Source organism: Alternaria viburni (assembly GCF_023758015.1).
Source record: "Alternaria viburni strain BMP 2772 chromosome Unknown scaffold_7, whole genome shotgun sequence".
Lineage (NCBI taxonomy): Eukaryota > Fungi > Ascomycota > Dothideomycetes > Pleosporales > Pleosporaceae > Alternaria > Alternaria viburni.
In genome coordinates this window covers 1,180,413-1,197,293 of record NW_026055776.1, presented here as the reverse complement: position 1 = coordinate 1,197,293, position 16,881 = coordinate 1,180,413, and the positions used below count along the sequence as shown (strand labels likewise).

The window sequence follows — 16,881 nt, the reverse complement described above, 5'->3', positions numbered from 1 at the left end:
CGACGAGCTCCAGAACCTCCAGTGGCAGCAAAGCGATATGGGCATGAAGTTGGACAGTGTTGACGGGAAACTGGATGTTCTGCTTAATGAGTTTGGTTATGGTTACTATTGAGCAAGAGCAACGCTTCTCTGGTCTCGACTAGAGGTCGCATTGATCTGCCGTTCGGTGATACTTTGTATGAGGGATCATTGGATTGACGAAAAGGCGAACGTTCGACTGCCGACATTGACGATCCGATCTGTACCATACGCGAGAGCCGGACTCGTCCAACGAGTGTCGCGAAACCGAGATGGATTATGGAAATACTGTTTAGCGGGTAGGCTCTGAACCTGTCATGTTTCGAGAAATGAATGTGTCGTGGGGTGTTCTAGCGAGGCGTTGCATTTACGGCCTGTTTCCCAAATTACGTAGCTTTTAGATAGCGAGATGGAAGCCTTGTCTGGTATCTCAGGCATATCCTGTCATTCTCACAGCGGTCTGTCTGCCAGAGATTCCAAGGAGAAAATGGATCGCGTATCCCGAATGCGTATCAAATGATGTACCATGCGTTTGATGTCGCTTCCCATATCTTTGATGGAACCTGGTTTTCGTAAAAGGGTGCACAAAAAGGCCAAGGTCGATCCGTACTGTCTTGAGGCGATGGTACTGAGCTAAACCAAACCATAGCGTGAGCAGTAATTGGCTAGATTGTACGAGGCGGCTACGCGCGTTGTCGGAGCAAACTTGTGTGACACTTCAACTTATGCGTCTGTCTGTCAATCGATCGGAAGCGCTGGTGGTAGACCTAGTGCTCAACGGTCTTGAGCATATAGTGATGCCAGCGGCCGGTTGAGCGAAATTTCTTCGGCCTTCTGTACTACCATCCTTTCCTCCCAACACATAATCGAAATCGAAATCTTCTGCGCGACATTGCGTTCTTTCCGAAGGAAAATCGTCGATCCATGTGGAATACTGTCACGGTCAGACTCGCTGCCGATGTAGTTCTCTACCCGAGTCTGAGCGGATTGCAAAAGTGGCTTCCAGGTATCGCTCGAAACCTGTCGCTTGCTGGAGCATTCGATGGCCGTGGCCTAATCTTGCAACTGGTTGAGGTTTTCTCCAAGCGTCTGTTCTCTGTCATTACCTCTGACACGATCGTTACGACTCTAGAGGAGTTCATCGGATACTTTACGTCGAGGATCGCGTTCGCCGCTTCGACTGGAACATGTTTGCAACAAAATATGCAGGAATGTCTTGGGAAAGATTTGAAGGACGCAAATACCTCAGATCTTCGTCGCAGCAGACATCGCTTCCTTATCTTTTGCTTGGTCGCTCAGGCCACTCGATCGGAGGCATTGGCGGGGTCTATGTTAAACTTCCTGCAAGGTTACCTGAACGAAGTCGTGTACAACGAAAAGCCTGGATTACGAAGGGAGTGGTACATGGGCCTTAGTGCACTGAAGGGTTTGATATCCGATCGAGTCCTGGAGCAGCTACTACGCTGCTTCTCGAGTACTGTCGGCCGACCATACGAGATGCAGCGGCAACCAGCATACTACGACCCATGCGCTGCGTTGATGATGAAACGGCAACACTTTCCATTTCTCGGTCATCAAGGTGGGAGGATACCACTGATGCTCGAAGACCCAAGAGATAGATGGCTATCTGTTGGCCGTCCTCAACGGCATCGACATCGTCATCACTATCCTCGTATTGCATACCCATGGATCCAGCGGAATGGTCATTTTAATGATGTCGGAAGGCTGCAGTATCAGCAGGAAAGGATATTTTCGAAGCTCAATCATATTGGCCAACAGCTCGACGACATGTCGTGAAGCTTGGATAGAATCGTTGCTGTATGTCGCAGCTCGTTGACCTACGGCCGCAGACTGTGATGAGCCGTGTGTTCTTTCAAGAGAGTTTCCTATCTCGTACATCTGGCAGCTCTTATGCGTAGCGTAGCGACTTGCTTGGTATTTTGGAAAAACATGGGCCGCTGGTGAATCGTAGTTGGCAAGGAAGACGGACTTTGACGAGTGGTTCAGTATTTTGGCCGACATGATTGATCGTTGTTCTATTTTCAGGTCGCGTTAGATCTACTGATTTGTATCTGGAACAGTTAGTTGACCCCAAGGTAGCATGAGACTCCTTACAGACTTACTGCTATATCCTCTTGTTGCGAAAAACCTCACACGCACTCTCCAGTGAATGTACACAATGCTCCATACGCCTCGCTAATGTAAATAATGGCCTCTGGACGTCCGACAGGGGTCATACCCACGCACTGATCGCTGTACCTATGCCATCACCTCAAGTAGTGAATAACCAGCCAGCAGAACAGGAAGAAGACGACGACTCCACCCCAAAATATCCACTTGTCTTGTTTCGCTCTCCTTTCAACCATGCGTATCGTGTCGCCACTAATACCCAAGGTATTCGCGACAGTATATAGCCGCCTCTGTGTCCCTTTGAGCATTTCCCTCTGTTGTCCCAGATCGCCGAGGACCGTCCGTCCTCTGTCTAAGAACTCATCCAACTGCTCTGACGTCTTGTTGAAAAAGGTGTTTTCCCTCAGCACATGACCCTCGCGGTCGTAGTCGCCACCCGCTGGTGCGCCAGCAGAATAGGGGTTCGGTCGGTAGGGAGCGTTGGGGTTGTAGGGTTGGGAAGGTGCGAACGCCGAATGTTGGGCTGAGAGATTTGGTTGGGCATAGGGGTTTTCGGGGGTGGCTGTGTTGTGTGGGCGACGGCCTAGCAGTTCTGTACGCGCTTCTGTGGTTTGCTGTTCCTAGTCAGCAAAGGCGTCGCAATGCCAAAACGAGAGTCTTAGGCGCCGGTTCGAAACGTACGATCTCCTCGTTTACACCTTTTATGCGCTTGAAGTTTGTCCGGTACTCTTCGAGTTCAGCCCTGAAGTTCTTTAACCTCTCGTGTGCCTTTTCTGCTTTGGTCTGTACAGGCTCTTGCTTTGCAAGCTTGCCATAGTCGTCGATAGTGCGCGCAAATGTGGCTAGGGACGCGTTTAGTTGGGCTTGAAGATGTGGTGATGGCGAGGCTGAGTCGGCAAACTGGTCCAAGTCTTTTCGTATCGATGTCGATTGCCGTAAGGCGTTGTTGAAGAGCGCGTTCTGTTTGCGAGGTGAGTTTGCGTTGAGCAATACAAGTAGATGAGGCGTACCATCGCGGATTGTCAATTTTTCGGCGGTTTGAAGCAGAAGTATTACTTCAATATAGATTTAGGATGTAGTGCGAGGTTTGTTACGGTGAACGTTATACTGTAGCCTTGTAGGCAGACTTTCGCGACTTGACACATTGCATCATCGCGAAGTCCGACTGCTGGACCCTGAGTTGCCAAGCTTTCAGCTTTCAGCGCTAGCAGCATCGTAGAATTCCCTCCAGTTCACTCTCCAGTGTTCGACATCTGGGTACTCTACCACGATGCATATAAACCTGCAGCTTGCCCTTACAGCTTCGTGAAAAGCTGCCAATATCCATGTCCGATACAGACAGCAGATCCCGGCCAGATTCTGAACCGCCTGGACTACGGTACCCCCGCCCTGGATTCCTGGACAACGTCGCGACGACTTCTATAAGCGGCCAACCAGAGGGCATGAGGATCCAACGTCCTTCGACTTCTGTTCTGATCAGTAATTGCGGTCCGCGACTATCATGTCACCCAGCTATGCAGGCTGCTGTGAAAGTATACCCGCGCAAGCCACAGTCGTCAGTTCCGCCTAGTGGTTATTCTCCGTTCTACCCTTAGTCATTGCACTGCACCCTCCTCCTTATCGGCGTTCATCTGGCCTTGTCAAGCCTTTTAATCATTCGTGGTTGACGTCGTTCTTCCCTCTCCACCTGCCTGATTCGGTAATCTCCTACCCTGTCGGCAAGTAGCAGGGCTGGGTATTTACGCTTGCCGAGCCGCGGAACAGGTGCATCTCGAAAAGAGATCGCGGAAAATGATGATGGGCACCCACTGTATGCCCAGTGTGCTAACTGGCATGGGAAGTTCGTTGTAGACCACTTCCGATGTGCGGATCCATGCCATAATGTGCCGTCTCGCACGTTGGGCGACGGCCCATCTCCATTTTCGATATAAGAGGCCGATTTGCGAGCTTTGTGTCGGATAATCATCTCTTATCGCAGTCATTATGTTTCTCCGATCAGCACTATTCGGAAGTGCGCTGCTCTCGAGTGCCTACGCGCACGAGGTTCTTTTCGGTCGCGATCTCCCACTACCGGTGGCTGCCAATGCGGAGTCATATACCGACTGTGCCAATGCAGCATGGCCTCCGTCCAACGTTGGCGTGGAGCTGATTCCGCAAGCACCGGACGACGAGATGCGAGCTATCGTGAACGAAATCAGTTCAGCAAACATCGAGGCTACGATCACCAAACTGGTATCGTTCGGAACCCGCCATACCCTTGCCACATACAACAGCTCGACGCGCGGAGTAGATGCAGCGAGGGATTGGGTAGCCTCAGAGATGCGAAAATATGCTGCGGACAGCAACGGCACGATGACGGTCGAGGTGCAAAGCTATTTGCAAGGAGTAGCCAGCAGAATTCCCTTTCCCGTGTACATCTCGAATGTGCTTGCGACTGCCAAGGGAAGCGAGACTCCCGACAGGGTATATGTCATGACCGGACATATTGACAGTCGGGTCACTGACGTGCTCAACTACGATGCCGACTCTCCTGGTGCCAACGACGACGCGAGTGGAGTTGCTAGTATGTGTTTCTTGGAAAGATTATTACAAGATCAAAGCTGACTTATACAAGTTGCGATGGAGATTGCTCGTGTTCTTGCCAAGCATCAGCCCAAGTCAACAATAATCCTCGGTGCTGTATCTGGCGAAGAGCAGGGTCTATATGGCTCCACCTATCTGGCACAAACACTCAAGAACTCTAGCACGAATGTCGAAGGCATGCTGAACTGCGACATTGTCGGTTCCTCAACTGGAGATCGCGGTCAGAAAGACCCCTACACCATTCGCGCTTTCGCTCAAGGTGTTCCGCCTCTTTCAGCCGAAAACAACGTCACAGCAGCGCGACGCCTCCAAATCGGTGGCGAAAACGATAGCCCTGCACGAGAGCTTGCGCGCTTCTCCGCTGAAGTCGCTGCCAACAATGCCACCGGTATGAACGTAGCCATCATCTACCGCCTGGACCGCTTTTTGCGTGGAGGTGACCACACTGGATTCCTTCAAGCGGGTTACCCTGCTATCCGCTACACGGAGCCTAACGAGAACTTCGCTCATCAGCATCAAGACTTGCGCACCGAGAACGGCACCGTCTATGGCGACCTAATTGAGTTCGTCGACTTTGACTTCACAGCACGTGTTGGCAAGGTCAATCTCGCCACGCTTTGGTCCCTCTCACAGGCTCCTGGCATGCCACGCAACGTCACCATCGACACAACAGTTCTGGACAACGACTCGCGCATCAAGTGGATTGTTTCCAATAGCACAGATATCGCCAGCTACGAAATCGTGTGGCGAGCCACTACAGCGAGCCTGTGGACTCGCATGCTCGATGTTGGCAAAGTTGGATCAGTTGTCCTTCCTCTCAGCAAGGACAATGTCATATTCGGCGTGAGGGCCGTCGGTACGAACGGGTACAAGAGTCCGGCTGTCTATCCTTTCCCTGGATAAAGCATTGATCCATGGAATGACGCAGGCCTGGGTTCTCCAACGAACCAGGACTGCCAAATTTACAGTATACTTAAGTCGTTGTACGTATCAATGCATGTGTCTAGCGAGTCTGCGAAAGATCTGGTTTTTCTGTATATGAATGTGTTCCCACACAGGTCCTCGCAAGCATTCCCGCTTTCGGTATGGTAGTGCCAAGCGTGACCGGGTGTTGCAGTATGGTGACTGATTCCGAGTGCAAGACACGGGCAACGTACGGAACCTATAAGTAACTTCTCATATTTGTTCACCGTTCGTCAGAAGTCGAACTTCATCGTCCCGCGTGGCTCGTTGTTTTGCTCGGTGTTCGTAGCCATGTCGTCTACCCACACCATAACACAGACAGATGCAAGCGCCAATCGACTTCCAGGTAATGCGCTACAGGCGAGTATCGAATTGCGACATGTAGCACCGGCGACGTTACGCGACCAAGGATGTAAACACAATGACCGAAAAAGCAGCGGCATCGAGCCAGCCACATTCCTTCCCCAACCATCAACGACAGTATCAGTAACTGAGCGATGGAACCATCCAAAGGCCAATGTATCCCGCACGTTCGCTGTTCTCTTTGCGTTTACTATTATGGGAGCAAATGATGCCGCATACGGTGTAAGCAATACAATCCTTTCGTATATATGGACACTATTGACGTTACCCAGGCTATCATTCCTTACCTTGAGGAGTACTACGATCTAACATATGTTGTCGTCTCGCTAGTGTTTCTGTCTCCGATGGGCGGATACATTAGTGCTGCACTCCTTAACAACTGGCTGCACATTCACTTTGGTCAACGGGGCGTTGCTTTCCTTGGACCTGTTTGCCATCTAGTAGCCTATGTAGGCATTGCCCTCCATCCGCCCTACCCTGTTTTAGTGATCTTGTTCATCTTCTCGGGATTTGGAAATGGCATCGAAGACGCAGCCTGGAACGCGTGGGCAGGCAGTTTGGCCAATGCGAATGAGGTTTTGGGATTCGTGCATGGGCTATACGGGCTGGGGGCTCTGCTCAGTCCGCTCGCTGCTACTAGTCTGATTACGAAGCGTGGATGGCAATGGTATCAGTTCTACTACATCATGGTCAGTCACCAAGGATACTCAATACGTTGTTGCTAACCTTAAATAGCTCGGTGGCGCCTGCATTGAGCTTGCGACGTCGATTTGGGCATTCCGAACGAGTTCAGGTCAGGTTTATCGCGAACAATTACTTCGCGCGAATGCAGAAAGTGAGGGCCGTCTTAAGCAGGCACTCAGAAGTCGCGTCACCTGGATTGCTGCTATCTTCCTCTTCGGGTATGTCGGGGCCGGTGGAGCGCTTGGAGGCTGGATTGTCACCTTCATGCGTCAGGAAAGAGCAGGCGGTGATTTTGAGTCTGGCATTGTCGCGACCGGATTCTGGACTGGCATCGCTGCTGGCCGCCTTGTCTTGAGCTTCATCACACCAAAGCTTGGCGAGAAGCTCGCTGTCCTGGTACGGTCAAGATCGGAATGGAACCTGCATAAGCTAATTGCACGACAGATATACATTGTTATCGCCATCACATGCCAACTCATGTTCTGGCTCGTTCCATCCTTCCACGTCTCAGCCATCTTTGTCGCACTACAAGGCTTCTTCCTCGGTCCGCTCTTTCCAGCCGTCATCGTCGCAGCGACTAAAGCTCTTCCGCCACATCTCCATGTCTCTGCGATAGGCTTTGCTGCTGCGATAGGTGTTGGCGGAGGTGCTGCGTTACCCTTTGCTATCGGATCGCTTGCTCAAACAGAAGGCCTTGGTGTCCTACAACCTATCATTCTGGCTGTTCTCGCAGCTCTCTTGGTTCTGTGGCTGTGCTTTCCGAAATTAGAAAAGAGAAAGACGGAAGGAGGGGTGCCACTGCTCTCGCCAGAAGAGCAAAGAAAATGGTGGCTCAACGTCGATATTGATCTTGTAGAGATTATGAGACGTGTGGTGAGGAGGGATTCGAGTGGCCAGATGGTCGCAACTGCCTAGGAACGTTAGCACATGGTGTTCATAACCCAGCCCTGAAGGGCTCTTTCCACTTCCACCCGCGCTAGTTTCATTGTGGTGTCAACAAACCGACCCTCACCCTGCCTTCTCTCACCACCTTCGACTTTATGTCTTCGCAGTCGACATCATGTCCTCCAACTCACCCGAGGCTTCATCATGCTCCATCACAGACAAATTGCGCTCTCTGAGGGCTGAAGTGGATGAGCTCGCTAAGACCCTCGCTTCCGATTCGGACTCCTCCACAGAGACGCTTGTCGGACATACACTATCAACACAGAGTGCGGACACTTACCCGGGAGCTGAGACAAAGCCGAGTACGCCATCAACATCAACCAACGACGCCGACCAGAACGAAACTCGCGAAGGACACCCATCCAATTCTGACGACACCGATATCGTGTATCATCCCCATCTCCGCGACGTGAACAGCATCCCCGACCTTGGTTCCACCTTGACGGAACTCGTAGATATTCCCAATGACATCATCAAACGGTACTACGGCGATCGCATCCACTTCTCGAAATTGTACGCTGGCCAACCCTATACAATGGCCTGGTGCATCAAAGCGGATGATGTACTCGATCCTATCGCTATTGTCATACGATGGCCCAACGACTCAAGTCTTGATATCGTAAAAAAGGACGACGACGGCGACAGCATTGCCCATGTTTCAAGACACCAAGAACGGACTAACACCCTGGGGACGGCAGCCGCCAACATTCGTCTGAAATTCGGATGTGATCGGATTGGCTTCTACGACGGTGTGCATCTGATTTTGTTCGTATTCAACGATAAACCCCAGTCAGGTGTCACCGTATTCGTGGGATGGTCAGATGAAATTCGCTACAAGCTCATTATGTGGCTAGGGGAGGCGATCAGAAACACAAACGTACAGATGCTGAAACCGCTTGTGGGATACGCGCTGGAGGACTCGAATCTGGAGGCCGCGGCTCTGGAGACTCCGCCGCAATGTTTCCTACATGACAAACATATCGACAATAGCGAGGTAAGCAGCGCGCTACTCACGTTCGGCGCCCAGTACGGTGGCTGTGCATTCAAAATCTACACAACCCCTGATGGCAAGCTCGTCAAAGTGGGAGACAGCCCACTCCATACTGTCGACGATTCCGCAATCGCCACACCGGAAGGCGTCCTGAAATCCTCACAACTCACTTTGATCGACTTTCTGGTCATTGCCGGTAAGGATCACTCTCCGGCCCTCAAACACAGCTACGATATTGTTCCCGACGCCATCACCTGGTATGTGCGCAAGACCGGCGAACGCAACGCGAAGGAGCTCGTTGGTATAGTTCAGTTTGCTCCTGCCGGCACGATCGTACCCGGCGATTGGGGTCTCCGGAAGCCGGACCTTACGTTCACGAATGGCGAAGGTATCGTGCGCACGGCGAAGCCCCTTCTGGAAGCCATGTTATCATTTGGACAGAAGCGGGAGTGTTATTGCTTGGCATTATTCGACTATCACAACGTCGTCTTTGTGACGCGTTGTAAGGGAACGAAGGTGAATGCAAGCATAGCGTTGATTGGTGGGGAGAGGATTCGCGGCGGGTTCCTTCAGTGGCTGATACGAGCATTGAAGATTGCAGATGAGGATTTCGATGCTGTTCAATGATCTTCCTAGTGCTGAGATGGATGCCATGAATAGCTTACATTACGAGAACTCTAAACCTTGCGTGTCGCATACATACAATTGAATCATCGAGTTATTCTAATCCATCGAATCACGCACATTGGCTCTTTTTCAAACCTTCATAAGACCTCCAGGAAGTTCAGCCAACCCTAGATCGAGTGATTAGTATAGAATTTGTATAATAATACGGCATAACTTACAACCATCAACATCCTCATCAACAGTCCGCGGAATAGTACACTTCATCGCCTCCTCAGTAGTCTGATAGTCCAGCACCGAACACTTATCACCTATACAACGCGCATTCATAGCACGCTGGAGTGAATCATCCTTCCAGCCAAACACGTAGTCTCCATGCTGCGAGAACCCGTCGCTGTATTGACAACCCGTTAGACTCGATCAACGTTCGAGGAGGATAAAGAGAACTCACCTGTCCCCCGTACTAAGCACAAAAGGCTGACTTCCATCCTCTGGCCACAACCCCTCGTCGTTGAACTCCCTCGTATCCCACATAACCTCATACATAACCTGCGGAATAGCCACAGGATGTGACTCAGGACACGTCCCCGTAGGCCCGACATCGGTTTCTCCCGCCCCGTCCGCATACGCCACATGACTCTGATGATCTGGAGAATCCAGGTTAACGCCATCCCAACACGTGGGGAAAGTGATAACAGAGCGAATACCGCCCGGACAGAAACCCGTAGGAAGTGTCTGCGCATCCGGCGCCGCGCAGTTGAGATGCATGTTATCACCCGTCTCCGGCATACACCTATAACACACCTTCCGAGCCGACGTTTTCTCCGTCGCCAACGCATCCCCAACCAACATGCGAAACCCGGGTCTGAAAGCCGTAACACCAGTCTGATTCTTTGTATCCGGCGTATAATACACCGTTATCCCCGCCGCGCCTTTCAGCCCCTCACTAACAAACTGCGGCACCCTTTTATACGTGCCATTGCGAGCGCGGAAGTACAAGACTGCGGTCCAGTAGTTCGAGAAGTCTTCAGAAAACGTGCAGCTTGTGCATGTGGACGCGGTGACGAGGTCGTGGGACTGCGGCATGGAGGCTGTGAAGGAGTTTCCGCCGACGATTTGGTGGAGGTGGGGGGAGGGGATGAGGGAGGGGAAGACGAGGGGGTCGAGGCGCTCGACGACGAGTTGCGAGCATTGGAAGCGGAGCATGGGGGGGATGGTTATGTTGAAGAAGGGGGGTTGGGCTGAGACATGGTGGGCGAGGAGGAGGATGGGGAGGAAGGTTGGCCGCATGTTTGTGGTCGTGGGAGGTGGTGTTGGAAATGAGGATAAGAATAGTGGGATGTCCGGAATTTAAACGGCGCGAACACTAATAAAATGTAAACTTCAGATACTTGCTGTCCGTCTTTGTCTGCCGTCTCTCACATCTGATCCACGATCACATGTTGTTGAGTAAACAGCCAATGTCGGTGTGATGGCTGCGGGGCCCGGGAGTCACTTCCTCGGGTCCTACCCTAATGTCGCACGACTTCATTTTAGCCTTTGAGAACGCTGGCAGTATCATACTCGACGATCACTGCGATACGCATGTGGGGCTCTGCGTGTATATGAAAAGTAAATTGCTATCGCTGCAAACCCATGTAGGTAGGTGCATGCCAAGGACATCCTTCAAATCCTTTAGCTGATTTAGAAGCCTGATAAAGACGCAAGAGAGAGTTGGCACATGAAAAGAGAAATATTGTCGCCAGTTTAAGTAATGCATAGCTGAAAAACCTTGAAGATAGGGATGCTATGTACTAGCAAGGAAGTATTCGATACTTTTCAGACGGCTAGCTGGTTATCGTCCGCGTCGACGTATACAGCACGTAGGATCGTTCTCTTCTCCACAGGCGGCTGCTTGTAATCGTGTATTCGTTATACCCTCCAAGTCAATAATACGCCAACTAAAATGTGGGAAGGTGGTTCTTCGTATCGAGGAAACGTCAAGACGGACTCTTAAGCGAAAGAGGTGGTTCGCTTCCGTAACCGTACGTCGTGTGAGATGATGCGTTAGTCGCTTTCGGGGTATCTAAGGCCGTTATCATATTCAGCGCGGCATGATTTGTAGTCTAGGTGCATCGAAGAATCGATCTCTGATCTGCTTGCAGAGTCGAGAGGAAGTGGGGTCCAAGAAAGGAGCGTATTCCGTGGAAATGACTCATTTGCCAGCCTCCTTCATCGTTATAGCCAGACCGGAGGCAGTACTTGACATGCTGCTACCACTGCCACTTTTCCTTCTACTGTGTTGTTTGGCGGACTCGGAGCCGGCACTACCACGCCGACTATTTGAGGTGGGATGCACAGGGAAGTAGCCAGATCCGTCCTCGACGGCAGAGCGTACTGGTGTCCTTGCCCTGCTCTGTACCGGGCTCATGCGAAACGCTTCTGATACAGCACTCCACCTCTGTCCCGGACTTGCACCGCCTGTCAAACTCCGCGCATGCCTCCGCGTAGGCGTCTCGGCAGGTAATTGGAGCCGTGAGTTGATGCCCATCCACAGCGCCTCTTCGTCGTCGTCCCCCGGCACTCTCCATCCTCCCACGCCCTCAAAGTCACGCGTCAATTCGCTTGTACCAATGAGCGCCGTGAGAGAGTTGTTCTTATGTTTCAGGAGACGTGACTTATGCGCCGAGTGGAGAGCCGCATCTTGCGAAGATGCCGTGCTCGCTGTGCTTGTGCGGCGATGGCGCTGCCCAGTCGGGGAGTGTCGGGCGGACGAAGGTATAAGAGGAGCCCGAAGCGGCACCGGCTTCGAAGCCGACGGGGATAGCCATGCGCCTATGATTGCAATGGCGAGACGGCAATATACGGTTAATGCGCGGAAGGAGAGGAGCGATACGGCGATTGAGGTGGTGACGACGGCGAAGAAGGCGAGCGGGATTGAGACGGAGAGCAGGATGAAGGGCGTGACGGCATAGACGGGGTTCCACAGGCTGAGCTCAAGGCTGGATGAGCCCAGTCGAAGAAACATGATGGCGACCCGTGGTGGAGAAGGAAGGAACGATGACGGGTGTTCGCATGTGAAAGTTGCGGGGAAGCGCCAAGGTCAACCAGACGCGACCTCTCCACCCGTTCTCTGGAGACCATCAATAGCGAGCGTCTCCGCTCAATTTCCGCTGAATCGCCTTGCTGTCGTCCGCGCAGGTGTGATGCCAATTCCGATAAGCACGGCACTGAGCGATGTGCCTTTGAAGATGCTCTCGTACTGCTCGATCTTGAGGCGGGTCGAGTAGGGCTGACGCTTGATGCGGAGAAATGTCGCGCCCGTGACGGCCAGCCAGGCGCCGAAGAGGATTTCGTAACGGTACTTCTCCACCACGGTTTCCGAGGCGTTACCAGACATGATACTGATGTGATTAATCAAAAGCAAAGGTGGAAGAAGCGATGAAGGTTGCGGGATCGGGCGGCAGAGGCCTTGATGATATGGAGGATTTCATGACGTCGTTGGTTGGCTCACCATCACGCGCTCGCCACCGCTACTTGCATCCATCACACCACGCCTCAGACCGCTGCCATATGACGGGAAAACATCGTGAACAATGTTGTCCACTCGTTCTCCATCAGTGCTTTTGCACATAGGTTACTACCACCCAACCATTGTAGACTTACTAGCCCCTAGATGCTGATTGGATCGCTTTGTCCATGCACGACTTCCTCTTTGTCTCGACCTTATCACGGAATCGCTCACCGCAATTTCATTCTAGACAGTACATCACCCAAGATCTCAGCCTCATTTCAGGTTTACAATCTACCGAGACTGAAGCGCGTATCATGTCGACGCGAAATGTTTGGAAGATCGAGCGCAAGTCCTTGACTATTATTCCGATTACCGTTGTCGTGATTCTCGGCATTGCATTCCTGCTTTCACGAAAGCTAAAACGAACCTTCTTCGGTCGCTCCAAGAAATTGATACTTCCGTTAACTAACACACCGCCACGCAAGACATCTTTCCAGCACCATCTCCAGGCTTTGCGCACGTGGTGGAAGTCTGCAGTCTCTTCTGCCACTAGCTCGCCTCAGCCTCACAACCGCCTCACTCATCGAGGATGGTTCCAGCGTTACAATGCCGAGAAAAGTCTCCTTGAGGAAGAGCGTTGCAAGGAGATGCGAAAAGAATGGAAGCCGAGAGTGTTCATTCAAAATTACAGGGAGCACTGGAATCGGATTGCCGAAGAGCAGAAGAAAGCTCGACAAACGCAGTGGGAGAAATTCAAAGACAAGGTAGGACTTTAAATAGGTATCTATGCAATATGCCACACTTCTCATCATGATATCTCGCCATGAGTATCTTTTGTACATCGTCTTTGTATGTAATGTGATCTGCGGTGGTACAACTGGGCGCAGCACACTGACGGCTTTGTCTCCTGCAACTTCGTCAAACAAAGATGATACTCGGCTATGCTTCCGGTTGCTTATAGAATGTTTCTCTAATCTCGAAGGCCGTGATCGCAATCTCACTGTCATCTGCTTTACCAGAAGATGGCTACATCAAGTTTCACCTCACATATCCAAGAAGCCGATTTGGCTGATGCATCCGCTGAAGCGTCAGTCGAGGAGCTGCAACCCCAAGGCATCTCCAACCAAACGATCATCATTATAGTTTCCATACTAGGCTCTGCAACTATCTTAGCCATCGTCGTCGGAGTTATAAGCTACTTTCGACATCGACGTCGAAGAAAGGCCAATGAAGAACGCCAACAGGAGATTGAACGGAGTCTGCAACGCGCTCGTCGACCAGTTCTCACGTTAGACACAGATATACCAATAGCAACTCAGTACAGGAGGTCGGTTGCTCGAACCGGCTAGCGGGCATCCTGCTATCAGATATCCCCGGGCCCGCAATGTGACCAAGATTCAAGCACTGTGCGACTACATGTCCGGACGTTCAACACACAGTCGCTTCAGCTTATCAAGATAGTTCCTGTCTCAATGCTTCATCTCAGCCCACAAAAACCCTTCAAACTATCAGTTTCACAAACTCAAGCCCGGCCAACACTCATGGCATTAACCCACGACCAAGTCGGTGCCATAGTCGCTAGCTGCGCAGGCGCGGTCTTGCTAACCATCTTCCTAATTCTTATCTTCGTCCACCCGGTCCGACTTTACACTTTCTCTCGACGCAAGTCTCCTCATTCCAACCCAGCTTTCACTACCGCAGACGAAGAATCCCAACGTCTCTCCATACCCGAGACTCGCTTCTCCCTTATCAGCCACTTCGAAACCATCGGTAACCTAGTCATACCGCCCCAGCATCGTCCTCTTCCCTCTGCACTAGACATCATCAACCGTGTAGCAATAGCCGTTGCGTTGCCTGCAGGTACAAAGCCCGCGGACTTGGATCCTGGAAGGAGTGCCGAAGCTGTAGAAAAAGCGTCGTGGACTCTCATCGAGCGTCAAGACTCGCTTGTCATGCGTGAAAGTGCTGCTCAAGAAAGCAAGAGGATGTCTGTGAATCATATGGAGCAGTTAGAGAAGCTGCAGAGTATGTTTGTTATTGGGGATGGAGAGGAGGATGAGGATTGGGATGATGCTGATTCAGTAGATCATGACTCGGAGGTGGCTCATGGTTTTGGGTCGGGTAAGGCGATGAGTGGGATGTATCATGCGGGGTAGACTGTATTGGAGTAAGATGTTGATGTTGATGTTGTGGCAATATGAGATCGTCTCGTATCGTGCAATGGGTTTTGGGAGATTCAAACAGTCATTATCGGAAGTCATTTGAGCATCTTAAGGAGCGTGGACACTACAGTATATCAAGGAAAATTCAAGCCCAGTGCGTCGTCTCTTGTTGTTCCCCAAGTTTCCAGATACACGCCATCCCATGGCGTCTCTGCGTTATGTTCACCAAGCCAGGATAGAGCAGGCAAAGTCTTTGATCTCCGTCGTCGCATGTGGTAGATCGCAGGTGTACTGCATCTCTAGACAATAGAGGTGGCTGTCTGTTTCGTGTTGTGGAAAGGAAGCAGAACGTGGGGAAACGCACGCCGTCTCGGCGCAGATCAGCCGACGCGCGCTTAGTCAGCTTCTGCTCAACACGCGACGCGTGACGCGTCTGTTCCTTCCATCTTCACCCGTCCAGTCGACTTGTTTTTAACTTTCCCCCTACCATCGCAAATCGAACGTAAACATCGCAACCATATCACACCCGCCCAATCTGAAGGTCCGGATGCGATAGACACTCATCCTCTCAAACCTTACTCGGCCTGAGTAACACGACCTGGGAGCTGTCAAGCACCTGCGGCTCCAGGAGAGCTGTCTGCACGTGTCACAGAGAACGCGAATTTGTCGCGCGTGCCGTGAATGCAAATCTGGTACTTCACATGCTCCACAGTCGCTAACCCACAGACGCAGCCTCAACATCGGAGCTCGCGAAGGTATCCTGGACCGCAATGTTCGGGGGCACGCGCTTCTTGTCCTTTGACAACTACCATTCGCCAGCATTACAGGCATTGTTCGCACCTTGACTGGCCGTCTAAAATGCTCATCACACAGCTTCAATGTTGTGCATGGTCATTGGCCAATGTCTCATGTTTCAAGATCGTCGCATTACCGAACGGCCCGGTCGCGGGATGATCACATCCACTAGGACAGCCCGGCAGTGAGGTAAAGCCCTCTGCAATACTGTTTTATTGCTCCTTCAGCACCCTGTGCGACGTCGAGAGATGGTCTCGGCCACAATTGTGTTTTGCGATCATGCGAGCGGCTAGCTGGCTTCGATTTGGAGAAATATTTCTCTGACCTGTACTACAGTCAGACTTCTTCACTGCGAGCAGTTCTCCATCCACAGCAATGCGATCCTCGCGCAAGTGTCAGCATTACGGAGTAACAGGCCCCAGCGCATAATGCGCCTCTTTGATATGCTGCACGTACGACATGAAGTGGGCATGTTTCTGATGTTTCTAGCGTTTCTAGTTCTACGTCTAGGATGTTTCAAGAACGGCACCCCGGACAGCATCACCATGTCCACTCTGCTCGACATATAGTATCGCTGTGGCACTTGGCCGGGCGCCTACTCTTGGTTCCTGAGTGAGTGTTGTGGCAGGCCACCGCCATTGACACATTCGCCTTCTGGTTTCTTCTTGCACATGTATTTGAGATACCCCACTACCTCCTTATAATAATGTTTGCGTTTGCTTCTGAAAGGCCGGTCTGGCACCTACTGGCATGCTTTACGACCTTCTTTTTGCTTTACTCATCGGCTGCCTTTTGGTTCGGCTCACGGGGATCATTCGCTAGCGAACATTACCCAGACAGCCTCACAGCAATCTTCTCTACACAGACCATCGATGCGCTCAACCAAGACGTAAGGTTGCGTAGTGCGCTACTATCACTCACAGAAGCCATCGCACTATCTTCCAGTGATATCGGTGAGAAGCTTCGTTCGGAAAGTCTCCAGAACTTTGGCGCCAATCTCACGGATGGTATCAAGCACGTTCGGTCGAAAGAGGGGTCAGAACTGAAGAGGAGGGACTTGCAGGATGACATCAGTAGTACTTTCCGAGATTTGACGGGTGCTGGTGGTATAGGCGGGTTCAATCTGACAG

General features: G+C 51.6%; 5 protein-coding genes across 5 annotated transcripts; 3 read left to right on the top strand and 2 right to left on the bottom strand.

The window, feature by feature from the left end:
• Window positions 1-2,285: 2,285 nt before the first annotated feature.
• On the bottom strand, window positions 2,286-3,301 carry J4E79_004373 (uncharacterized protein; the record flags this gene model as incomplete). The annotated part of the gene is made up of 3 exons (XM_049353259.1): window positions 2,286-2,762; window positions 2,830-3,108; window positions 3,257-3,301. The coding sequence occupies 3 exons, from the start codon at window positions 3,299-3,301 to the stop codon at window positions 2,286-2,288; spliced, it is 801 nt and encodes a 266-aa protein (XP_049212638.1).
• An 830-nt stretch (window positions 3,302-4,131) lies between these two features.
• Window positions 4,132-5,634, top strand: J4E79_004372 (uncharacterized protein; the record flags this gene model as incomplete). The annotated part of the gene is made up of 2 exons (XM_049353258.1): window positions 4,132-4,711; window positions 4,763-5,634. 2 exons carry the CDS (start codon window positions 4,132-4,134, stop codon window positions 5,632-5,634), a joined length of 1,452 nt encoding a protein of 483 aa, XP_049212637.1.
• A 671-nt stretch (window positions 5,635-6,305) lies between these two features.
• Window positions 6,306-7,656, top strand: J4E79_004371 (uncharacterized protein; the record flags this gene model as incomplete). Its single annotated transcript, XM_049353257.1, has 3 exons — window positions 6,306-6,746; window positions 6,793-7,137; window positions 7,186-7,656. 3 exons carry the CDS (start codon window positions 6,306-6,308, stop codon window positions 7,654-7,656), a joined length of 1,257 nt encoding a protein of 418 aa, XP_049212636.1.
• A 145-nt stretch (window positions 7,657-7,801) lies between these two features.
• Window positions 7,802-9,304, top strand: J4E79_004370 (uncharacterized protein; the record flags this gene model as incomplete). Its single annotated transcript, XM_049353256.1, has 2 exons — window positions 7,802-9,179; window positions 9,210-9,304. 2 exons carry the CDS (start codon window positions 7,802-7,804, stop codon window positions 9,302-9,304), a joined length of 1,473 nt encoding a protein of 490 aa, XP_049212635.1.
• Window positions 9,305-11,495: 2,191 nt separating this feature from the next.
• On the bottom strand, window positions 11,496-12,680 carry J4E79_004369 (uncharacterized protein; the record flags this gene model as incomplete). Its single annotated transcript, XM_049353255.1, has 2 exons — window positions 11,496-12,275; window positions 12,507-12,680. 2 exons carry the CDS (start codon window positions 12,678-12,680, stop codon window positions 11,496-11,498), a joined length of 954 nt encoding a protein of 317 aa, XP_049212634.1.
• Between the last annotated feature and the right edge of the window lie 4,201 nt (window positions 12,681-16,881).